The 25,996-nt window shown below is 35.0% G+C and overlaps 1 protein-coding gene across 22 annotated transcripts in view; it reads right to left on the bottom strand.

The window, feature by feature from the left end:
* The window catches only part of KMT2C (lysine methyltransferase 2C), a 284,203-nt gene that overhangs the window by 82,750 nt on the left and 175,457 nt on the right, over positions 1–25,996 (bottom strand). For 17 of the 22 annotated variants that reach the window (XM_072776873.1, XM_072776879.1, XM_072776878.1 and 14 more), the window contains 7 exons: positions 22,405–22,574; positions 21,798–21,949; positions 20,863–20,976; positions 19,886–19,963; positions 17,079–17,785; positions 7,011–7,130; positions 4,628–4,744 (listed from right to left, as the gene is read on the bottom strand). In XM_072776873.1, coding sequence (XP_072632974.1) covers positions 4,628–4,744; positions 7,011–7,130; positions 17,079–17,785; positions 19,886–19,963; positions 20,863–20,976; positions 21,798–21,949; positions 22,405–22,574 — 1,458 coding nt within the window. The remainder of the gene's footprint in view (positions 1–4,627; positions 4,745–7,010; positions 7,131–17,078; positions 17,786–19,885; positions 19,964–20,862; positions 20,977–21,797; positions 21,950–22,404; positions 22,575–25,996) is intronic. The other 5 variants (XM_072776881.1, XM_072776880.1, XM_072776875.1 and 2 more) reach the window with 4 other exon arrangements.

Here is a 25,996-nt window from a genome sequence, read left to right as displayed (position 1 = left end):
GATTATCAGGATGTTTTTATTCTTTTTTGAGGAAATATATTTTAAAATGTGCATCTCAAGTTGCATGGGTGGCTCAGTTGGTTAAGTATCTAACTCTTGATTTCAGCTCAGATCAAGATCTCAGGGTTGTGAAATCAAGCCCCACATTGGGCTCTGCACTGGGCATGGAGCCAGCTTATAGTTCTTTCTCCCTCTCCCCCACCCTCTCTTAAAAAAAAAAAAAAGTATATCTCAAAATTAGCATTTTAAGACTTTAGCAAGTCAAACAAGATGATTCATAAAGTAAAATATCATTCCATTAGTAATAATTGTCTACTAAAAGTGAAGTTACCAGTAATTCGCCCACAGGACTAAAGATATACTGAAAATATTATTACAATATGAAACTGTGGCAGTAGCTAAAATACAGCTAACAAAAGTAAACTGAAATAAAAAGTATCCATTTCTACATCCCCATCTTCAACACAGAAAACAAAACAGGTTCTATAATTAGATGATACTTAGAGAATAGGCTCAAATAAATGATAAAATATTATTTTCAAAATAAAATTCAGAGAACAGTTTTATTCAAAATAAGAAACAAGAATGGACTACAATATTCCCAGCATAAACCAGAAACAAAGTCTGCATAGAAAGCTGCAATATCCCCTAGATTCAAAGAGCATAAATTGTAAGTACTTAAAAAAAAAAAAAAATCAAGGTTTTTATTTTTATTTTTTTTAAAAGATTTTATTTATTTACTCATGAGACACACACACACACACACAGGCAGAGACACAGGCAGAGGGAGAAGCAGGCTCCTTGCAGGAAGCCCGATGCAGGACTCGATCCCGGGACCCCAGGATCATTCCCTGGGCCGAAGGCAGATGCTAAATCGCTGAGCCACCCAGGGATCCCCAAAAATCAAGGTTTTTAAACAGCAATTGCATGTGTAAGGAAAACACTATCATGTAGCTTAATGACCCACTGTTTTCATTTTATACTTTATTTCATGACCTTTAAATTACTAGATACATAAACCCTAACCTAAGGGTAAAGAAGGCAATCTTTGAGACAGTGTCCTAGTATTGCCTACATACATCTTAGTCTGATTTATCCTAAAAGTGACAGTTTTATTTGGCCGGACCACAGATATAAGCCTAAGAAAAAAGAAAGCTTTAACCCAAACCTCAAAAGTGGGGGATTTCCAAGCAAAAACATAAGTAAATAAAGAAAAAAAAGGAGAGCAAATTGAACTCAAAGTGAGAGGAAGAAAACAGTCAAGATCAAAGTGGAAATCAATGAAATCTAAAATAGAGGGGAAAAAACAGAGAAAAATAAATGAAAGCAAAAGCTGGCTCAAGATGAATAAGATTGAGAAACCTGCAGCAAGACCAACCAGGAAAAGACACACATCACCAATATTGGGAATGAGGAAGGCGACATCATTACATATTCTACAGATATTATAAGGATAATAGGCCAATAGATTTGTCAACTTACATGAAATGGACAAATTCCTTGAAAGACAAATTCGTATAAGGATAGATAACCTAAATAGCACATACCTACCAGAGAAACTGAATATATAGTTAAGAATCTTTCCATGAAAAGTGAAAGTCTCTTCAACAAATCTTATTGGGAAAACTGGACAGCAACAGTTTGGGCCACTTTCTTATACCATATATGAAAATAAATTCAAAATGGATCTAAAGGGATCCCTGGGTGGAGCAGCGGTTTGGCGCCTGGCCTTTGGCCCAGGGCGTGATCCTGGAGACCCGGGATCGAGTCCCACATCGGGCTCCCGGTGCGTGGAGCCTGCTTCTCCCTCTGCCTGTGTCTCTGCCTCTCTCTGAGTGTGACTATCATAAATAAAAAAATTAAAAAAAAAAAAAAAACAAAACAAAATGGATCTAAATTTAAGACCTAAAACCATAAAAATCCTAGAGATTCTCTCTCCCCATCACCCTGTGTCCTCCTCCCCACACACACTCGTGCACACACTTCCTCTCTCAGTCTCTAAAATAAATAAATCTTTCAAAAAAATAAAACTAGAGCTAACACCATATTCCATGACAAAAGATTAAATGTTGGGAATAAAGGGGAAAGGAGAGAAAGTGAGTGGGAAATATCAGTGAGGATGACAGGACATGAGAGACTCCTAAACTCTGGGAAACAAGGGGTTGTGGAAAGGGAAGTGGGCAGGGGGGTGACTGGGTGACGGGCACTGAGGGGGGCACTTGACGGGATGAGCACTGGGTGTTATGCTATATGTTGGCAAATCGAATTCCAATAAAAACATATACAAAAAAATAAGATTAAATGTTTTCTCTCCTCAAGAGCAGAAAGAAAACAAGGTTATCGCATCACTTCTAACACTGTACTGAAGATTATAGGAAATGCAATAAAGAGTAGAAACAAAAACCCTCCAGATTAAACAGACATAAAATTTTATTTGCAAACATCACGATCATAAGTATAGAAAATTCAACAGGCTCTACAAATAAGCAACTAGAAGTCATACAGGAGTTTATTAGTAAAGTTATAGGATACAAAAATCAATACATAAAAATGAGTGTTTCTAGATAGTAGCAAAAGACAACTACAATTTGAACTGAGACAGCACTGCCATTTACAATAGCAGAGAAAATGTGGAAAACTTAGAGATAAATCTGAGAAATAATGCAAAAGACATTTATGTTGTAAAAAAAATATCAATCTGACAAATTTAAAAAGACCTAAAGAAACAGAGATATACAATGTTCATGGGTTAAAAGACTCTTCACCATTAAAACCTCAACTTTCCCCAAGTAAAAAAATAGAAGACTAACAGTGTCTGATTTCAATAGTAGTTAGAAAGTACAAGTATTCAATATAGTATCATTGGCCTAAAGATGGAGAAATGGATCACTAGTATAGCACAAAGATTTTAAAATCAGATCCACAAATACACTGATTTTTAAGAGTGATACAAAGACAATTCAGAGAAATGGTGCTTAAACAACTGGATATTCATTCAGTAAACAAAAATATGACCTTTGAACCATATTCATCTCATACATATAAATTAATTAACATTGGATGATGTAGTTAAATGCAACACCTAAAACCAAAAACTAGAAGAAATCATGGAACCTGTTTCTATACTTGAGTTACGCAATTATTTCTCAGGCACCAAAAGCACAATCATAAAAGAAAAAAATAATAAATGGGACTTCATCAAAATTAAAACATTTGCTGTTCCAAACAGTTAAGACATGGCAAAGAATCTGTGTCTAGAATACATTAAGAAAATGCAAAACTAAGTTAAAAAAAAAAAAAACCTACTCAAATTTTTAAAATATACTAAAGATTTGAAGACTTTACCAAAGAAATAAGCATCTGAAAAGATGATCAACATCATTAGTCACGAGAGAAATGCAAAAGAGGTACTATTAACACACCTGTTAAAGAGGCTGAAATTAAAACTAAGCATAGAAAGTACAGGGTAAGTATTTGGAGGAAACAGGAACCCTATGCACTCTTGCAAACATCAACTTTTCACACCCAAGTTGAAAAGCGTCCTCTTCTTAAGCATACACCTATCAGGTATCGAGCCATCCCACTCCCAGATACCTACTCACTGGAAAACAACAAAATCCATGTCCACATACAGATTTAACATAAAAGTTCACAGCAGGGTTTTTTTTTCTTCTTTAGCAGTTTTGTTTTTAATAGCCAAAAAATGGAAGCAACCATACAATCCTCTGATAGGTGAACAGATAAGCCAACTGTGGAACAAACTGAACAATTCACTGTTCTCCTGAACTTATTTATTTTTTTAATTTATGATAGTCACACACACACAGAGAGAGAGAGAGAGAGAGAGAGAGAGAGAGGCAGGCAGAGAGACACAGGCAGAGGGAGAAGCAGGCTCCATGCACCGGGAGCCCGATGTGGGATTCGATCCCGGGTCTCCAGGATCGCGCCCTGGGCCAAAGGCAGGCGCTAAACCACTGAGCCACCCAGGGATCCCTGTTCTCCTGAACTTAAAATGACAATTAGAATTTGAAAAACAGGATTTTGGTAAAATAGTAAAGTTACCACATGAAATATTTGCCACTCTTTGCCAAATACAGATTTTTTTCAATACACACTTAAATAAAGCCTCATATACATGCCATTGAGCAAATACTGATCAATCCTGAATTAAAATATATCAAAGACAGTCATAAAATCTTCAACATTTTTAGAGTATGTACTAATCTGCAACATTTCTAGTTTCTTCTGTAAGCCATATTACAATAAACTTAAAACACCTACTTAAGGTTTTCAAATTAAGTTTTTTGCAATAATGTAACAGGAATTTGCTTTTATTAAAGAAGCAATATATATATATAAGAATGGTTGGCATAGAAAGGTCAAAGAGGAAGGTAAGAAAAGAGTAAAAAGATGGGAAATATAAAATATTAAAGAAAATTTAAATGAAAACTTGACCAGAAGTGTTTTTAAAAAAGGGGGGGGGGAATGGAGATAAGGTAAAATAAAAATTTTGGCTTATTTACGTGACTCTTACAATCTAGTAATTTTACAAATGAGATTATCATCATCACTCAATAAATTATGGATTATAATAGCAAAGATAAAGCAAATGAGACATGTGTCTTACCCCAGGTAACACAACTGCTCCAATTCCACTTTTCAATTTTGACCTGCCTCTGCCACCTCGTCCTGACAACCCCGCACCACGGGGTCTTCGCTTTCCTGGAAATCCTGACCCACGGCCCTACATAACAGAGAAGGGAAAAATCAGCATTCTGCAAAAATCCAAAGGAATATTAAAATCCAACGTGAGCTAAAACATTTTATTAAAGGTTATAACACACAAATACTTGCTTTTCTTACTCTGATTAGAGGTTAAATATTAAGAGACCAGGCTTATTATTTTTATCTTTCAACATGTATTATGCAACTTAAAAGTATAGACATAAAATGCCTATGATCTTAGAATCAAATGTTGGGACTCATATTGTGAATGTTCTCTATCAGTAAACCTTGGCCTTATTTTTTCACTTCCTAATCCTACATTCTAAGTAGCTCAACAGACACAATCCCAACCAATTTGTATGCAATACAGAGCAAGCGTAAGGAAAGACTCTCTTGCTAACTGTTCTCTGTAATTGTAGCAATAGCTGACATATATTGAGTACTTCTATACACCACTCTAAGCACCTTTTACTCACAACTCACAAGGCCAGTAGTATTTTATTATCCCCATTTTAGAGATAAATGCGCCGAGGGATAAAATGTAACTTGTCCAAAGTCTAGAGCTAGCAACTGTAGCTCCAGTATCCACATTCTCAACCAGTATTCTGCACTGCTACTACACTGCATGAAAGCTAAATTTTGCTAGTGTATAACAATATTTTTCCTGTCATTAAAATTGTCAGTTTCCTTTACTATTCAATAGCTGTATGAACTGAACAGATGTACCTCACTCTATCACAGTACTTAAAGGATAATGTATTTAAAGATTACAGGAAAGCTAATAGAGTAAACAGCTTGCTTTAACTCATCAGGATAATAATTACTTGAAATACAAATAACTGATCTGAATTTTTACCCAATGTATAAAAATATTCTTTGGGAAAACAGGTTAAATTCTCTGATACTTTAACAAATAAATACTTGGGTTATTTATTACTGTTGTTTTGTTTATATGCAGACTTATGTGTTACTTCCTGAAAAAGTCTGATATCAACACATCGACAACATTCTGATATCTAAAATTATTAAAAATACTCCGGAAAATCCTGATTTTTCCCATAAGTTAAATAATATGCCACATTTTCAACTGACATCATTTCTATTGCAGTTTGAAATGCTGAACTCGTTTACCTATTTAGCATAACAGTTTCCAAGTTGATAATTTATGGTTATAGTGTGAGCATAAAACAGATGGACATGAGCAGAAAGGAAGGGGGTAATCTTTTTTCCCTTCAGTGTTAATAATTACAAATTGCCTCTCCTTGTTCTCTTAAACTGCTCTTCTTTTCGAGTTCCTATGCTTTTTTGAACAAGGGGTAAGGGAGGGTTGAACTGGATAGTTTTGTTGTAAGTATAAAAGAATTTTTTAAATTAAGTCAATTATTAAATCAGGGCTATAATCTATTTTTCCAGCATCTAAAGACACAGATGAGAGTAAGTGAAAAGTTGTGGTATTTGCTACAAATTTATCAAAACATCTTTTATGCTCTTAAAGCAACTGTCTCTATTTTCAACACCTTGCATGATATCAGAGTGAACTGAAAAATAGTTCTAATAGTGATAGAAATAAGAAAGTAGAATCTAGAACTCCTTTGAAACCCTTGATAAGTCTAAAATAAACAGCCTTATTTCAAAATCATATTAAATATAGAAGAGGAAGAAAATTCTCTTCTCTAGGTAGTCAAATATTTTAACTTTTCAGATGATTAATACTTTTCACATTAATTTTCTACCCTCTAAAATGCATCAGACTACATAACTCACTGAGTTATGTATTCAAGAACTAGCAGAATCCTCCATCAATGACATGAGAGAGAGAGGCCCTATAATTGTGAGGTTATTAACACGGGCATTGAAATCTGCGATTCTGGTATTTCTTCTTCATTAGCATATAATAGATTATGTAGTTTTCTTTTGTTCTTTTCTAAGCAACAAAATTTTATGATTATCAAGAATGAGCAAGTCCTAAAATACTTTATAGCCTATGCAACAAGGGTTTTCCTCCATAGAAACGCTAATTACAACATAAAAGAAAACCATAAAAAGAAGTTACTAAAAATTCACTCTTAAAATCAGTCATGTAAAATTGCAATTTAATTTCCTCCTAATCCAGATTTTTAAGTGCAAGCATGTTGATTCTTCATACTAAAATTTTTATATTAAAAAAGTGGCTCTGGAATCTGCACTACTTATCTAGAAAAGAATGGTTCAATTCTTAACACATCTACTCGGACAAAACCAACCAGAAAGAAATGATATATGAATGTAAATGCAATTTTATTTACCACTTTGATGCTCCAAATGGCACTGCCAGGAAGCTGCCTGGGTTTAAAAATTTCCCGACCTTCTGAAATGTCTGGGGACCAGGAAGGTGGGCTCACTGTATTATGGGTACTCCAAGCCCCCTAGGATATGGCAGGTGAGAAAATAGATGTATAAAACTCGGCAACGTAAAAGGTCAAAGCCAGCAACTGAGGAATTTCAGAACAGCAAAACAAATGCAGACGTATGGAAATTTAGGACAAATTGCTTCAAGGTAGGGAAAATAAGCTTTACACTTACAATGATTTTATACTTAAATGTTTGCAGCTACAATTTACATTACGTATTTTATTCGGATTGAAACATTAGTACAATGAAACATATTAGGAATTAGGGTTTATAAGGACATCAACACTGACTCATGAATGGCAATTATAGAAACAAAATATAAATAAAAGTCAATTAAATTCTAAGAATTAACACTTTATATAAGAAACTACTTGGGGGTTGTTTTCTTCTAACAACTATCATTCTATCTTTAAGAATGTTAGGTACACCTATTGCTAAAAATAACCAAACCAGGAGACAAAGGAAATTTGAGCAATCGATAGAAATATTCACTTTAAATTATGGAAAGTTAGTGTTCAATCTTAAGATGCAATATCAGCTATAATCCTAGCATTTAACTACTCTTCCTTCTAGTGACCACTAGTTGTGATTTTGGTTTTTATTTTTATTTAGGGAACTATTATCCTTAGATTACATCCATGGGACTAATTTGTACAATGAAAAATATTAAAGCAAATTGTCCTAAATTTGCAAATTAAAATGCCTGAGATACTTGGTTATTTATACAAGAAATAGTATCTTATTAAAGTAGTTAAAATGAAAGTAAGACATTTTACTTCTTAATAACCACATTCAGCAATAACTTGAACTAATCTGATGAGGACGCTACGCAGCATAAATAAAAATGTCTACACCACAAAGATAACATTTTAAAGAAAAACACAAAACAAATGTCAAACAATAAAGAGCCTATTTTGAATTAGGTAATTCCAGAACATATGCTATAACTTTTATCAATTAAATGACCCAAACTTAAAAAACACAGTACTTACCAGGTTTCTAGAATATTATCACACTAACAAATAGTAGCCTATTAATCACACAAAACTACCACCAGCAATTTAAATAATCAACCAAAGTAAGAGTTTGACAGCCCTCTGGAGATCAGATAATTAATGCAGTAACATTATTTTGAGAAAAACCACACAAGGAAGAGACTGGTTTCAATTAACCTCCCCTCAAACTCAGGTAATGGCTATGCTAATTTTACTAACAGGTGAATTACCCCGTGTTACTACTATCAGATCAACCTGTATCTATACCTGAGTGTACAGTGTACAGCTGCATCCAGGTTCTCTGGGAAACCTCTATGCTGCCAGAGTCATTTTTCTATTCTCACTGTACTCACACTGTCAACACCTACATCCAGTTCCGTTGGGTTCAATGCGGCAACAAACCCGTGAATGTGGCCCTGCCCTGCCCTGCTGACCTTTCTGTCCCCCCGAGCACGTTCTTCCTCCACCTGACCTCCAAAGCCCAGTGTTTCCCGGGGTTGAGCCTAGACAACGCTCTTCTCTGTGTAGTCTCTTTCTAAATGGTACGATCTCTAAGGAGGCCAGTAAACACCATCTTGAAGGTTGTTGTCTCCCAAATTTACATTTCTAATTCCAACATGTTCCTGCGGAAGTCAGTACAGTTTTCAACTTCCTTCTTAGCACTTCCATCCTGTCACACCAAATCTCTCCAGTTTACCACGTCTACTACAATCTCTCCCTTACCCAGTTCTGGCTCACAATCTCCCCCATCTTTAGAAATGGATTCCAGCCCTCATCTGATCTGTTCTTCTCCCTCATCACTCTCCCCTGCCACTCCTTCAATCCAAACCATCAGTAAATTCGGCACAGTCTTCAGGCTCTTCATGATTCTCCCTACCCTGCATCTCCCTAAGCCCTTCCCTGCACAACAGCCAGAAGGACTTGCAAAAATGTAAATCTGATGGAGCAAGACACCACCTTGTTTTAAACCCTTCCAACAGCTTCTCAAGGCACTTAACTTACTGCAATCCTTTCCCGGTGTCTCTCTCCCACTTTATCCTGTGGCCCTCTCTCATGAAATGGGTGTGACCCAGCTACCTTGCTTTCCTTTAAACATGCCATTCTCTTTAGCTGGGGGCCTCCTGACTCCCCAATGGACGGCTGCTGCTTCTGATTCTTCAGGTATGGGCTCGGACATTTCTCCCTCAGAGATGCCTTTCTTCAGCGCTCCAGCTGAACTATCATCTCCCTTACAACATGTTTTGCATCTTCTCACTATTTGAAATTTGGGGTCAGGTGTTCTACTGTTTCTAATTATTTATTGGTACAGAATAGGGACAAAAGATATCTCAATTCAGTTCTCTCAATACTTCCACTGGCTTTTCTCTGACAATATTTGGCTACTGCATAAACTTCCTTTTGGTGGATCACTTAATGTTATGTCAGTAGACAGCTCTTAAAAAAAATACTATAAAAAGTCATACTCTCAGATAATATGTTATTCACCATAATTTAAAAGCTAGCTTTGATGCCAAAATCGTGTCTCATTTTAAAAACATTTACACTTCGGAGAACATTGATGAACAAAATGTAGGGCTCCATAGATCAAGAATGTTTGGATGCCACTTCAGGAATAATTAGAAAACCATTCAACTGCTATGAAGAACTTATATAATAAAAGCTTGGATAATTATATTATGAATTTTAATAAGTATATTATCATAAGACATTGGAAGATAGATTGTGTGCAATTTTATAGGAACTGGAGAAAAATTATGATTATACTTAGATGTTTTGACAATGAAGAAATTACCTAATATATTCTTTAGACTTTAAAATACAGCTATAATTATCAACTTTAGTTATAAATTATCCTACAGATCTCAGCTTTGATGAAAAAGAATTTATACAGACAATTCAGAGGTCAGCTCCCAAATACCGAAACATGGTTTACACTATTGTTGAACTTATACTTGCTACATTTGGATTTATTTGTTGCCATTGGACTAGAAGCTTGAGAAGAGACCATTCTTGTTCACTGCTATGTTAAGCATTCTATTCAAGGCTTATTGAATGCCTGGTTTTTTTCCCACTGGGCATTTTTTTTTTTTTGGATGCAAAAATGCATCAATAAGCATTGTACTATGAAACATACTAATTGCCCCATCAGATAAAGCCTACATTCTTGCCTTTTCTCACCGAAAAAAGAAATTACCAATCCATCCAATGTACTTTTAAACTACGCACAAAACAAATTAAAAGCAAAAGGGTTCAAAATGTAGCCATCAGGAGACTAAGATGTAAAGAGAGCTACAGAGAAGAAACTTGCTATCAAATCCTATAGTAACTTAAAAAAAATATACCACTTGGTTGAGATTGAATTAGATTCTAACAAGAATTACTGAACCCAAAACCTGTTTAAAGTTGGTATTAAGTTTCTTTCTCAAGGCCAATTTCTCAGGTAAATTTACCAGCCTAGTAAATCATACTACTGTTAAAACGGCTGTGGGAAAGGAAAATGAAAACAATAATGGCAAGTGGAGAAAAGGGTATTATGGTCAACTTTCTATTACTAGAAGCCTAGTCCTGTTGCTTGCTGTTAAGTATGATCAATGTCATAATTAGAACCCAAGAGTACCCTAATCTACTGGAAAAGTTTCAAGAGCAGCCAGAGGTTTGGTCCTGGGCAGACTTGGCACCTCCAAGTCATCCTCACTCAGTTCCAGCCTCTCCCAACATGCTATGCGAAACCAAGGTTGCTATGAAACAATGAGTCTGATTTAGAGAGACCGAAAATGATGGAGAGAGAGCAGAAAGGATGACCAGCGAGAGAACAAAAAACTTAAGCATTTATAATTCCTTTTTGGTATATACATTCACCTTACAGCCACAGCAGCAAACGACTCATTTTTATGACTTACAGAATTCTTTTCACATAAATAAGTCTCATATACAAAACTGAGTTCAACATCAAATGGAAGAAATTTAGTCCTGATAGTGCTTTGATAAGATGCTATAAAAGTACAAAAACAGCTGTTACCAGCTTAAAGCCTTCAATAATTTAGGAATGTGAATTTGGCCAGTGCTAGAATTTGGCCGGCTTTGGAAATATCACCACAGGCACAAGAAAACCAAGAGAAAGGGGATGTGTTTGTGGCTTGCCACCCCAGAGGGCTAGACATTTTTTAGGTTTAAAACTACAGTTTTTCAGTGACTTAGAGCAGTGTTTCTTGGATTTTAGCCTAAACAGCATGCAAGCCTGAGGGGAACTCTCCTTCTTGCCCCCTCTGCTTTTCCATAGTACCCTGGGTTTCCTCTTCTGCAGCACATATCACATACTGTAATTCATAGACTGTTCAGTTCCAAAAGTCTGCGCAGCCATTTCGTGGCTTTGAACTCAAGAAACCTAGTACATACTGTATTGTGACCAATGTTTGACTCACTCAAGGCCTACAGTTATTTTCATGGGCATATTTCAGGACAAATAATTTTCAGACAATCTGATTGGTTCTCCAGAGCTATATTTAATACAGGATTATCTCCTCAAGTCATCATTTTCACAGAATATCTGTATTACTCTGCAATTCAAGAAAGCAAGCAGGGCAGCACTGCCACTTGCTGTGTGTCAGGTGCTATACATGTGTTATTGTTAAATTCCAACATCAACAGTATGATGTAGTTTTATAGATAAGAAACAAGACAGCTGGCAAGGTAACAAACATGCTTACCTGTGTCACACAAACAATAATGGAAAAGAAGGACCTGAATCCAAGTAATTGCACGACGGAATTGCCCGTGCTGAATTCATATTAACCAATCTTTCCTGGTATCAAATTACAGTAAAAACTGATGTAAACAATACAAAATATCTCTTAAAAGTCACTTTTTTAAAAGGCAGCATAGTATTTAGACTAGAATGTAAGTGGAAAATCACTCTGGGTATCTACAGTGCACCTTTTATTCTCCATGAAGAATACAGAATACATAGCTGTTACTAATTACACCTTTAATAGATTCTAAGACAAAGTATCAGAAATGTAGGTTTTACGTTAGAGGTATCCAAGAATGGACAATTAAAACTACACGGGAAAAATAAAAAATAAAGAAATAAAAATAAAAAAACTACACGGGATAATTTCTTTCCTTTTAGTGAATGCCACTGTGTCTAAATTATATCGAGCAATGCTTCAAAATTCAAACTGATTTTAATTAAAAGCTGGATATGAAATAATTTAACAAGAACTGAATCTCTCATTTGGACAGTATGATTTATAGCCTTCAAAACAAAACTCAAAAAATCAACAGTGGTTCTTACTAAATGATTTGTGTTTACAAACCAGAAATGGTGTCTACTATTTTAAAAGAGAAAGAAAATGCTTACTTGTAATTAATTGTTGACAAAACTACAATCCTCTACAGTTTGCCATCCTGGAGGTTTGTTTTCCTCTCCCAAGAATAGATTATGAACCTGATTTGTTAAAACACTTCATTCAAAATGCTATTGCAGTAGACAACTATGTTATAAAATTCTATGGTTCATAATAAAATTAGTTAAATTAACAAAATAATAAAAAGTCCACTTCACAATATAATGGGAAAGATGGCTATGATTTAATGAAGTACCATCCCTGGAAACCTATTATATTGAAGAAACTTCACTTTCTCTGAGAACCCCTCAATAAATATCAGTCTTAGAAATTAATGGAAATTTCTAAGTTTTCTATATATATGATGTTAGCAACAAAAAATTATAGAGGGGTAAAATAAAAAATGAAAAAATTCTTAGAATTTGGAAGTTTCCAAAATACAGTTGAGTATTTATGTTTACTTTTATGAAATTTCGTTGAAATATTTAATATTTCAATGAAACATATCTCATGGGTTTAATACACTTATTTCAATACTATCATGAGAGCACTTAGCACATACGTGTCTAGAGCAGACCATAGTCATGTGATTATATGAAATACTTTTCCATAAAACAAGGTGATACAAATAGGATAAATAACAGAAGACAGACTGAGATTACTATCTCAGAATTTCCAAATTAAAATGGATAAGTAGAGCTGTGGAATGAGAGAAATAAATAGAAAATTAAAAACACACTATGTTATTTGATATGCTAAGATAAAAAAATTTTCCATCCTATTTTCCACTGCTTTTTAGAAGCATTTCTTGTAGAAAGTCTCATGCATAAAAGTAACAACAGTAGCATATTTCTCTAATTCAGGACTCTACTTACTACCAAGGGTACAGTGAAAGAAGAGTGTCAGAGGCTGTTTTAATTGGTGCAAGGTGGAGTCATTGCACCAATATGTTTTTAAAGCTCCCCAGGCGATTATAACATGCAGTTGGCCAATAACAACTTTTCTAAACCTAAGGTCCAAAGTGGATATACTCATAAACATACTGAAAAATGAAACACTAAAATATATATAAATGCATAACTTCAATAAAGGGGTGAAAAAAAGAAAAGCACTGGTTGAGTGGGATAATTTATATGAAACCATGTCCAGCTGGCTGGCAACCTGTTACTGCTCCACCAATTTCCTTTTCCTACTATCTATCACACCTATATTCTTCCTCTTATCTTTGTGAAATCTTGTGTCTGAAATGAGGAAGAAAAAACAAAAGACTTTTTCTATGCATAACCATCAGAAAAACTTACATTACTGTTCCTAGAGTAAGGTCTTGAAGCATATATCAGAGATATGCTTGAAACATTTCATGAAGAATATAATATAAATAGCACCTAAAAATCTTCCAAATAAAAGGCACAATATAAAACACTAAACTTCAATGATTAAGTTCTTCTAAAGGGAAAATAATCCTGTATAGATTCCATGTTCTGTGTCCTGATGTTTCAGAATCAGAATAGTGATCTATATACCCATCCATACTCCAGTATCACTACACACATTTTTATATATGTACACATATATGTTCATATTCATTTATTACATATTTTTGTATACTGTATACAGTATACTGTATATTTTTTGTATACTGAAAATCTAACGGACACTGAAAATACACAGTGAATTGTTGCTACAACAAATGGTTTTTATCATTCACTTTAAAACATGACCTATGAGCAATTGGAGGATGTAGACTATTTCTACTTCAATACTTAAAAGTGGTGAAAGTATAGCATTACTCTTCATTTATCACTCTTAAATTCAGTTGGTATTTCTCTTTAAATTTAGTTCTCCTAGAACTAAAATTTTCCTGTTTTTAAAATGCTTGCCCTTGCATTTCCAATAAGGTAGTCACTAATTATGAGGCTACTAAGTATTTCTAATATATATGATAAGAAACCAGATCTTGAACACTTAACATGAAAACTGAACGTAACATCTCATTAATAATTTTTATACAGATCAAATGCTAACATACTTTTAATATATGAAGTTAAACATTAAAATTTATTTCACCTGCTTATTTTTAATACTACTAGAAATTTTAAAATTAGATCTATGAGGTTTGCATTATATTTCTGTTAGATGGCACTGGCTTACCCTTCTACTGGCTAACTCCTTTCTCCAGAAAACATTCCATAATCCAATCACTAGCTATCACATCAAATTTTAAAGCTTTCAGGTTTTGTTTCTAATTATTCATTTAATTTCTAAGTGAATTCTTAGAAAAGCTCACATATTAGAAAACTGTAAATAAATATAAAGATTTGACCACTATGAAACAGAATTTAAGCAATGAAATGGTTAGGATAGACTTCACTATACTGGTAAAGACCAGAAAACTAATGACCTTCAACAAAATATGGAAACACTACTGATGTTAATAATACAAACACAGTTGAACACCAAAGAATCTTGCTTATATCACAGTCACTGCCATGAACATCCATCTCATTTTTATACCCAGTCCCCCTACCAAGAATATATTAAATAAATAAATAAAACCAAAAATATAACACAGGAATGCTTGACATCAAAGAAATTCATAGAGTAAGAGACTTCAGGGTTTCCACTATAAAAATATACACTGGAATATTCCCTGGAAGTTATGACCTCAGTACCTTAGCAATGATAAAAAATAAAAGAGCTGTCTTGTTCTATCCAATTCATACTCTCCACAAAAACAGCAGTACGTCAGCAAGCTATGCATTACCAAGTGAAGGTTGTCTGCTACACAACTAATGCCAACCTAATAGGTTAAACATGCCTATGAACAGTTTATGAGATCAACAGCAAATTATTAAGCAGTAATGAGACAATGGCAAATCAACAGAAAGTAGAATACTACCAGAATTGGGAACTAAAAGAGAATACAGCAGAAGCAACAACAAATATTAGGGCATGGGCCATATAAAATAGGATAAACCTGGAAGACTCTCACACACATATACTAACACACAGACTCACAGGCACATAGACCTTAGAATGAATGTAAGTCAACAGAAAATAATCCTAATGGCTTCCCAGTTGGAATAGAAGTCTCTAAATAAGGAGAAATACAGTAAAATTTGACAGGAATATTTATGATGCAGTATCTTTAAAGAATGTAAATATCTGAACCAAAATTAAATTTGAGATTGAAATCTCCATTGCTAGATTTTTTCAGAGCCAAAACCACATAATTGTTATTGAACAATTATCAAGAAAAGAAAACAAGAGTAAGGAAGAGGAAACTGGTTTGAGAACAAAACCATCTCTTGGTAGAACATAAAATAAATATCATGGAAAATACTTAGAGAAAGGCATATATGGAGGAGTGTCTTAGTTTACTGTGAATGTCTTTGCCAGAAATAGTTCCATCCCATGAGGCAATTTTGCCTCTGGTATGTAACTTGCTGTCTTTAGAGAATAAAATATACCTAGAATTTAGAGGAGACTAATTCTCACATTAGAATAAAATTCTATTTTCCCACTTATTTTAGGATTCCAAAATTGGATGATCCAGATCGAGATGATACTACTCCTATAAAGGCAAACTTTAATCACTGGAAGCATTTTAAATCATGAGATTTTAATTTGAAACTTCAAATCACCATTGTTTTTTTAAGGTTTTACTTATTCATGAGAGACAGAGACAGAGGGGGCGGGGGTGGGAGGGTAGGAGGATGGGGCAGAGACACAGACAAAGGGAGAAGCAGGCTCCATGCAGGAAGCCTGACTTGGGACTCCCACGTCTCCAGGATCAGGCCCTGGGCTGAAGGCGGCGCTAAATCGCTGAGCCACCAGGGCTGCCCTTCAAATCACCATTGTGACTAAATACCACATTGTTTGATATCTTGCCATCTTCAGAAAGCAGAAATTTTGTAGAATAAATCAATCTTAGCTACGGTGTCTTCATTTTGCCTTGAGTTATTTTCACTTAAATTCCACTATAAAAGAACTGGAACTTATCCTTAAAGGATAAAAGCCACACTAAAGTCATGGGAAGAACTCTCCTCACTTCCTAAAGATCAACAATACAATTCTAAGACTTCTTCATGAAAACAATGAAGTAAGTCCTAAGGTGGGGGACGGGGGCCGCACAAAAAAGGTAGCAATTAATAAAAAAGTTAAAATGAGAAATCACCACCATGAAAAACTCCTTTAGTAAAATTTGAGGCTTGAGCAGTTAAAAATAGAGACAAAGAATAATATCAAGAAACAACTATCTTAGAGGGGAAAAATAAATGTTAGTTACAATATACCTAAAACTTAACTGTTTTTTTAAGGCTCTATTGTTACTGTGGCATAGAACTTAAAATTTTAAGTGTTTTGTATTAGAAACTATAATCAAATAGGTTGCATTTGCATGTCCCAACTAAGTTGAAATTCTGAGTAAAACTACCTTGAGTTTAAAAAATTAGTCTTCATTACAGTTTATATATATAGGCCAAAACATTTTGGTCAATATTACATCTAGTTCTACCTGAAAATAGGAAAAATTAGCCTCCAAACCAAAGTTCCATATACACCTTATTTTATATAATTGCTCCAAAAGATTTTTCTGTCCATATCATTAAAATCACCCTACCTGTTTGGACCGAGGTCTACCAGGAGAAAATTTTCTTTTGGTAATAGCTGGTTTACCCATGCCGATTTTTGGAGTGACTGAGATATATGTTGTTGGCATAATGTTTCCAACAGAAGCACTGAGGGTTGAAGGGTAAGTGTGCAGTATATCCTGGGAAGGCAAGTCTGAAGAAAGAGAGGAAGACACATTTGCCTTGCTTATGTCTGCAGCTGACACAAATGACAACTCTGTCTCAGATGGTAGTTTTACAGGTTTGTCTTCTCGGCATAAACCATCTTTCACACAATTCTCAACTGCAGGAGCCATTCCAAAGTCCGTAAATGCAGTGGAAGATTCAGAACCTGTTTTCTGTTCCATTTCTTCTTGTACCCTTTCTATAACCAACTGTTCCTTAGAACATAAAGAAGTACTTTGCTCACACGGGGACACCACAGTGTCCGGTGGAACAATGGCAGATTCAGTGGCTGATTTTGGAGGCCGAGATTCTTCTATGGATGCCAGCATTTTGGATTCCTCTAACTGCAGATCCTCGTGCGGCACAATGATCTGGTGTGTACGGACTTCAATGTTTTCTGTCACTTCCATTTTGTTTTCATTTTGATCGTCAAAAATATGCATCACTTTAGAAGACATTTCCATTTTTTCACTATCAACTTCATGAGAAATCTGATTTTCCACTTCAGGGTTCATTTTATCTTGCGATGATTCTACAAAATTTGGAATATTTGTTATATTAATGTATTTATAAATTTAAATTTTTCTGGCTTAAAAATAATAGGCTTGGGCAGGAAAGGGGATAGAAGGGAGAAAAGGGATTTCCACACTTATGGAAACTTATGGTTATACCCTGACTAAAATCAGAAGGTATTTATCAAGGAAAACAATTATTAAGATAATAAAGGCCAAAATACACCAGGACTTATGAATTACATCAGGCCAGAAAAGCTACAAAAACATCACCTTAATTAATAGTATCCCTAGAGTTTAAGGTAGTTTCTGGTAAAATATTAAAACAGAATTTCTAATATAATTCTATTTAACTTATATGATTACAATCGAACATTTACAAAAAGATTTACAATTTTGTAGGTCAAGTTATACTCTTTCAACAGCTAGAAAAATGAGGCTCAGTGATCTTGTACAAGGTTTCCAAGTTAAAAAGTAAAGACTAGGGCAGCCCGGGTGGCTCAGGGTTTAGCGCCGCTTTCAGTTCAGGGCCTGATCCTGGGGAGCCAGGATCGAGTCCCACGTCAGGCTCCCTGCATGGAGCCTGCTTCTCCCTTTGCCTGTGTCTCTGTCTCTCTGTCCCTGCCTCTCTCTCTGACGGTCTGCCATAAATAAAATCTTAAAAAAAAAAAAAAAAGTAAAGACTAGTCTAGAATATGAAGAGTTTTTTTAATAGCAGGCGCTCAGATGTAATCCTTCTGCAGAATCAGATGAGTAGCTATCACAGGTAGAAGATACTTTACTTATTAGCTGTACCTGCTAACATAACACATTTTTTTGGATATAATCTTTGTATTTCCTCATCATCGATAATTAAATAGGCAAATCTTACCAAGTCAATAAACATAATTAGATATCAGAAATATCTAAAGTCACTAACTGGTAAATTTTAAGTCAGGGTGCCACTGTGTTAAGCCTTTAACCCAAACATGCCTAAAAACAAAGTCAAAGATCCAATTTACATAAGACCTACATGGCTCTATCAGGTAAGATCACTGGATAAAATGCACTTATTTCAAATACTATCAAGGCAATTTCTAAGTTACATTAATAGAGATATTAATTTTTTGGGATCCCTGGGTGGCGCAGCGGTTTGGCGCCTGCCTTTGGCCCAGGGCGCGATCCTGGAGATCTGGGATCGAATCTCACATCGGGCTCCCGGTGCATGGAGCCTGCTTCTCCCTCTGCCTGTCTCTCTTTCTCTCCCTCTCTCTGTGACTATCATAAATAAATAAAAAAAATTTAAAAAAAAATAGAGATATTAATTTTCTCATTTACTATTTACTGTGGTGACTGCACTTTATGTTCTGATAGCAAAATGAAATCCCACTTTTCATTTCTACTCCCTGAAAGACTACAGTTAAGGATAAAGGGGAAAAACATCAAATAACAGATCTGATCATACCAAGTATTTTTACACCAAAAAATGCTTCAAAAATACTAACATTAAAAAAGAATGATAGGGCACCTGGGTGGCTCAGTAGTTGAGCATCTGCCTGCCTTCGGCCCAGGGCATGATCCTAGAGACCCGGGATCGAGTCCCACATAAGGCTCCCTGCATGGAGCCTGCTTCTCTGCCTCTGTAGGTCTCTCTCATAAACAAATAATATCTTAAAAAAAAAAAAAAAAAATGTAAACATGCTCTACATCCCAAGCAGTTCTAATATGCTCCACTACCAGTCTTCTATAAAGACTTTAACTTTATTTTTTAAAGATTTTATTTCTTTATTTGGGGGGGAGCGTGTGCACACACACGAGTGGGGGTAGGGAGGCATAGGGAGAGGGAGAAGCAGACTCCCCACTGAGCAGGGAGCCTTGATCCCAGGACCATAAAAACATGACCTGAGCAGAAGGCAGCTGATTTACCAACTGAGCCACCCAGGTGCCCTGATTTTAAATTGTTTAATAGTGAATATCTGATTTAGCAACTCTACAGAGAATTTAACATCCTTTAGAAATCCAATGCCAAGTCTTTTTAAGAAAAGGATTGAAAAATTAACTTAATAGATCATGACTCAAATTTGCATAACAGTCATAAAAGCATTATGCTGTAACTCAATCAAATTAGATAGTATGCTTACCAGAAATGAGAAGACCATGTGTATCAAGACTTTCTGGTGGATTATTCTGCTGCTGCTCTTCTGTGGGGATGTGAACTGCTGTGAATGACACATTTATGGAATCTCCAGCAAGGAGTCAAAATTTCTCTAACACTGCTCTCTCAATAGTAAGTTGAGTAAGACTTTTATCCTACTGCCAAATACCAATATTCAACATAAGCACAAAATACACTGTTACTATTTATTTGTAAGTAGGGTATGAAGATTAAATTAGGAATCTGATTATGTACTCTGACAAGATTTATTATTATAGATAGCTTTGTCTTATCTTTCTTTACATCTTATTCAATAATACCTTTTAATGAAAGTTATTAAATACAAAACTGAATCTCAGAAAATCTGAGGCTTTTTATGTATACTCTCAATCTATATAAAATTTCACATAAAATCCCAGACTGTCAGATGAGCCCACGATTAAGTTTAATAACTAGTTTTTCCCCAACCTTGTCTCATTAATTCCAGATCCCCAAGTATAGTAACAGTTATTATCAACATTCCAAAAAGCTTAATTGAAATATCACTGAAATAACTGAAATACCCTCAATAGAACCACTGAGACGATCTAAAACAATAAATTTTTCATTATCTCAGCATGAAACATCTCACTATCAGTATCAGCTCTAGTCAATAATTATAACTAAAGAAAGAGAAAATAACAAACTGCTTTTTAATGAAAATCACTTGGCCCCCAAAGTAAATATTTATGATTAGGTCTAGATTATGGCTGAACTACAAATATATATACATGCCCTTTCCCCTAGTAATTTCTAATGTTATTTTACTAGAAAGCTCCTCTCTAAACAATTTCCTAAAGTGACTATGCTTTGTGGCTCACTTTTATTTAGGAGAGTAAACTTTTAGTAAATATTCATATATTCACTGTATATACACATTTTCTTCTGAAAATAAACTATATCCATTACTGAAAACATTCTTACCATCTGGAACAATTCCAGGTGTGGACTCCTGATCACTGATGTCTTTATTAATTGCTTGCTCTGGAAATACCATATGGTCCTCAGGTCCTTCAACCTCCATCTCATTGTTATAATCTTAACAGAATATTATTTATTCTTTAGCTTAGAGTTAAGTTTTTCTGGTTTGTTAACTATGTAAATAATTATGACTTTGCTATTATGACCCAGAATGGCATAAATTCTTCTTCGTATTTTAAATTTTCAACCAAATATCTATCTACATTTTTGATGCAGATGGAAAAATCATCTAAATTATGAATTAAAGGATTACTGACATTTTATTATTTTAACAGGACATTCTAAAACTGTATACTGATGGCATCTTGGAAATGAAACATTAGTAATTAAGACGTATTTACTTAAACCTCTTGCAGATGATAACACAGGACTTTATAAAAGTTGCCATTCACATTGATTAAAATGAAAACTGATCTGTAGGCAGGTCTGTTTTCTTGACCACCAAAAAACTTGTGATTATGTTCACAACCAACAGAATATTATTAAAATTACCTAAACAAAATTTTGGGCTCAAAAGATATGAGTTAACATTTAAGAAGATCATCATAAAACTAAAACTTGTTTGGAGTGAAATAACCCAGGTTTTAAAGCACAAATTACAGCCAAACACTGACAACTTTCATTGCCAGCTGAAAGAACACAACTGGAGTAAGGCACTTCAGTCCTGGAATTCATATTATTAGAAGAGTTGGAAAAGAGCTATATCAGATGTCAGTCATCAGATTCAGAGATGACCTGAATCACATGTATACTTAAAGGTTGAGAAATTAAGAATAAAATGGGATCTGATACACAGGATTACCTCATTATTACTAAAATAATTTATTGCTGACTGGCTGGCACACATCAAAAAAACACAAAAAAATTCTCAAGTTTACCTGTAGTGACTTCAGCCATCACCACTTCATCACCTGCCTGTAATGGATCCATCTCAGCTGCTATGTGTTTACAATACATGCAGATATACTCTTCTTTGAACTGAGAATCCAGCTCATGATCTGTTGGTTTGTCACATTCTAAGTGAACCCACCTGCAGTGATAAATGTATTTAAATAAAATTTTCTAATTCAAAGACAAGTTACTATCTAGGGAAAAAAGAGGCAATTGCTAAAAAAGGTGGATACAGAAAGGGTTAAAAGGATGACAGAAGAGAGGTTACAGAGACTGGCAACTAGTGATGGCTCTAGAAAAGACCTCTGGCATTTTCAGAGGTCATTAAAGGTGCTCACATCTTTTTATTTCCATATTTTTAAGTCATTTCCTCTTTACATTCCCCTCCTAATGCTTGTCTCTGGTCTTTTACCCATTCAATTCCTTATGCCTTTCAGACTCGTTAAATATGTAATTTAATTTCATCTTTAACACTACTCAGTACACAAAGGATCATTAGAGTGATAAAAGCTTGGAACTCAAAGATAGATGGTAGCACAAATGATCACATGATAGGAGAACTGATCACTCAATGGAAGAACTAGATCTTCTTACCTTTTGCACATATTACAATGAAGCATGTCTTTCTGCAATTCTGGATGGTAGCACTTCCCACAGAAAGGACATAAGTTATCCTGTTGTTGGTAACAACTGTCACATACCAAGCAATTGTGGTGCCACTGAGAACTAGATCGTGTGCCACACTCTACACATATTCTGCAATTCTAAACACCAGAAAAAATGAAAACAAAAACAGTTTGTTATGCATTTGTATTGCAGTTCTGGTGTGAACCTTTCTGAAATCAATGAAACATTTGCACATTATACATTAAGCTTTAATTTTCATGACACTAATTTAGGGTATATGTTTCTGAAAAAGCAGTGTGTTTTAAATATCTGATGAGACATCATTCAATTTGCACAAAAAGCTCCAGGAAAATGTAAATAGGGCCCAGAGACATCCAAGAAAACATAAAGAGGGAAGGAAGAAAACCAAGAACATAGCAACCCAAACTTCAAAAAAGAAACATATTCCAGAATCAGGAAGTAGCTTGTGTGGAATAAGTATTTGACTCTGCATTGTGTAAACAAATTGGTGCTTCTAAGCTACTTCATTTGTTTGTAGGTAGCTTAGGAAGTAAAAATAAGAATTCACACTAAAGAATGATCATGACCCACTCCAAATGTCTTATAGAGTGTGAAACTATTATAGTAAAATCCATGCCAAAATCCAATTACATCTTCTCATATTTTCAGAACAGAGAACGGCACTATCCTTACCAAAGGAGAACTGTCTGTCTGTGGAGTGCAAGGCCTGCCAGAAGCCCACCATCACCCTCTGCTGCACCCTTGGCCAACCAACCTAAATTCTGGGCACACAGCTGATAAATTGTGAGCTCTCGTTATCCACCCCAAATTCTAACCTAAACACTGGAAAAAGGGGAATTCTATGTTTTTTGAAAGATTTGATTATTAAATAAATAGAAACCCTACCATGAATTGCTCAAGTCTTACAGATTTAAAACAAATGGGCACATAAATATCAAGGCAAAGTCCTGAACAAAGTATTAGCAGTTTATACAAGATATGCAAGAATGGTTAAATATTAGGAAATGTCTGGCGCCTGAGTAGCTCAGTTGGTTAAGTGTTCAACTCTTGATTTTAGCTCAGGCTGTGATCTCAGGGTGGTGAGATTGAGCCCTGTGTTGGGCATCAGGCTCCGCCCTCAGTGCAGAGTTTGCCTGAGGTTCTTTCTCCTTCTCCCTCTACCACTCCCAGGCCCCCCACAAGTTGTGCTTTCTCTCTCTAAAAACAAAAAAGGAAAGAAAATCTATTTTTAAAAATTGGCATATTATTATGTCTGAAAATAAAAGGCAAATTACTAAATTCAATAGATGCTGGAAAAGCTTTTGGAAAAAAAGTCAAAACCTGTACCTAAAAAATCTACCTCTTCAGATAATAAAAATGGATGGGTATTTTCTAAATGTGATACATACACATTGCCAGGATTTTACTTAACTGGGGGGACCTAGTTAAATAGAGGCAATCCCACTAAAGTCAGGAACAAAGCAAGGATGCCACCTATTTCCACTATTGGTTATATATATAGTTAACATGGTTCTAAAGCCAATGTAAACATTGAAACAAATGAAAAGAGGCAGTGCAATAGTAAAAGAACAAAATTATCTGTAGATGACAAGGGAGTATATTTGGAAAATCCTAGAGAATCAATCATAAATTCAATAAAAGAATTTAACAAAGTAGCAGGATACAAAATTTGGGGCTCAAGGGGTAAGAATTAACATATATACTCACATGTACATAATTTATAAATAATGAATTTATACCAGTAACTCCAATTCTGATCCCTCCCACTCAGTTCTTGCCTTCTTCCGTTCTTGTATAGCTATTCTCTAGTCCCCACAACACTAACACATTTACTCAACTGTCCAACCGAATAAACAAAACTACCTGGGTTTGCTCTCAGTAATTGACTTTATTCCCCCTTTAGTTTTTGACTATATAGGATATTAATATGCTTTCAAAACTCAGTTGTATAAACTGTTCTACAGAGAATTAATGTTTATAAGTTATGTACATATGTGAGTATCAGCCCATTTATTTGTATATGTAAGTGTGTGTGTAAATACATGCATGCATTTCCTGCCCCATCTGCTGAAAAGCCAAAGAGGCAAACACTCCCATAGCAATGAGCACACCTAGGACCCATTTTCCGCTAAAGGAACCAGACCTACTTCTGGAAAAGAGGGCCGATTCCTGGGCTGGGGCAGAGAGGTAGAAAATGAGCTTGGGACACCTTGTGATGCCAAAATGTAACAAAATGCTCAAATAAATGGTGAGGGCATGTCACAAAAGCATAGGAGGCAGCCCACAGAAGCTACCAAAGGCAAATATGGGACAATCTGAGTATAGAACAAATAAGATAAAGAATTATGAATTATTGAGGACAGTAGGAATTTCTCAGTCAATACTGACAATATAAACAAATAATTGTGACATGTAAAAGAAGGGAGAGTTCCTGTTTACAACAGAGGTGCAGAGCGCTGGCATATGTAACAATGCTAGAGTTGCAAAAGCACCATTTTACAACCAACACATACAAATGATGAAGCAATGGTTTCTAAAATCTTGGAGGAAAATTTGAGGAGCAAGATAGTCACATGATCTTAAATATCTTCTCATATAATGTTTTTATTAGATGTGAAAAAAGGAAGAAAAAAAAAAAAGGAGAAATTTGACAGCAGCTTGACCAAATTATCAGAATGCACATCACCTATGAGGGAGATGAGCACCAGGTGCCTCTAGCAGAAGCACATCACTACTTCAGTATTCCAGCCAACAATGCAAAACTCTATATAATTGTGAAGAAGTATCAGACAAAAGTAGAAAAAAAAAAATCAAACAGGTTATGTGGGGAAGAACTGTATCCTTCCAAAAATGTCAATATCCAAAAGACAGAGAAGGACTCAGGAAATTCAGATTAAAGGAGTCCAAAGTGAGAACCAAAAAGAGTACCTTAAAAAAAAAAAAAAAAAAAAAAAAAAACTACAAAAACAAAAAGAGTACCTTACCCTAGAAGTGGATCTTGGAACCTATATGGGGTGGGGGGGTGGAGGAGATGCTATATTGGATGTTATATCAAGTGACAAAATTGAAATATGGATAATAGATTAGACGAAAATACTTATGTTGATGTAAACGTATGAAGTTGCTAACAGTGCTTTGCTTATGTAAGGATATTCCTATTATTAGGAAATACAGGGGCACTTGGGTGGCTCAGGGTGTGGTCCCGGAGTACCAGGATGGAGTCCCACATTGGGCTCCCCTCAAGGAGCCTGCTTCTCCCTCTGCCTAGGTCTCTCTGTCTCTCATGAATAAATAAATACAATCTTAAAAAAAAAAAAAAAAAAAACAGTAAATACACACTGAAGTGTTTAGGGGTAAAGGGGACACAGTCTATGTAACTTACCCTCAAATGGTTCAGGGCAAAAAAACAGAGATGGGAGGGAAGAAGAAGAAAGGGTACACACAATGATACTAAAATCTAACAAAGGTAAAAAGTATAAATGGTATACAGGTACTATTTTTTCTAACATCTAAAGTTTGAAATTATTTCAAAATAACG

The sequence above is a fragment of the Canis lupus genome, chromosome 15 (genome assembly GCF_048164855.1).
Source record: "Canis lupus baileyi chromosome 15, mCanLup2.hap1, whole genome shotgun sequence".
Taxonomy (NCBI): Eukaryota; Metazoa; Chordata; class Mammalia; order Carnivora; family Canidae; genus Canis; species Canis lupus.
The sequence above is the reverse complement of the archived record's forward strand: the minus strand, read 5'-3'. Positions and strand labels throughout refer to the sequence as shown.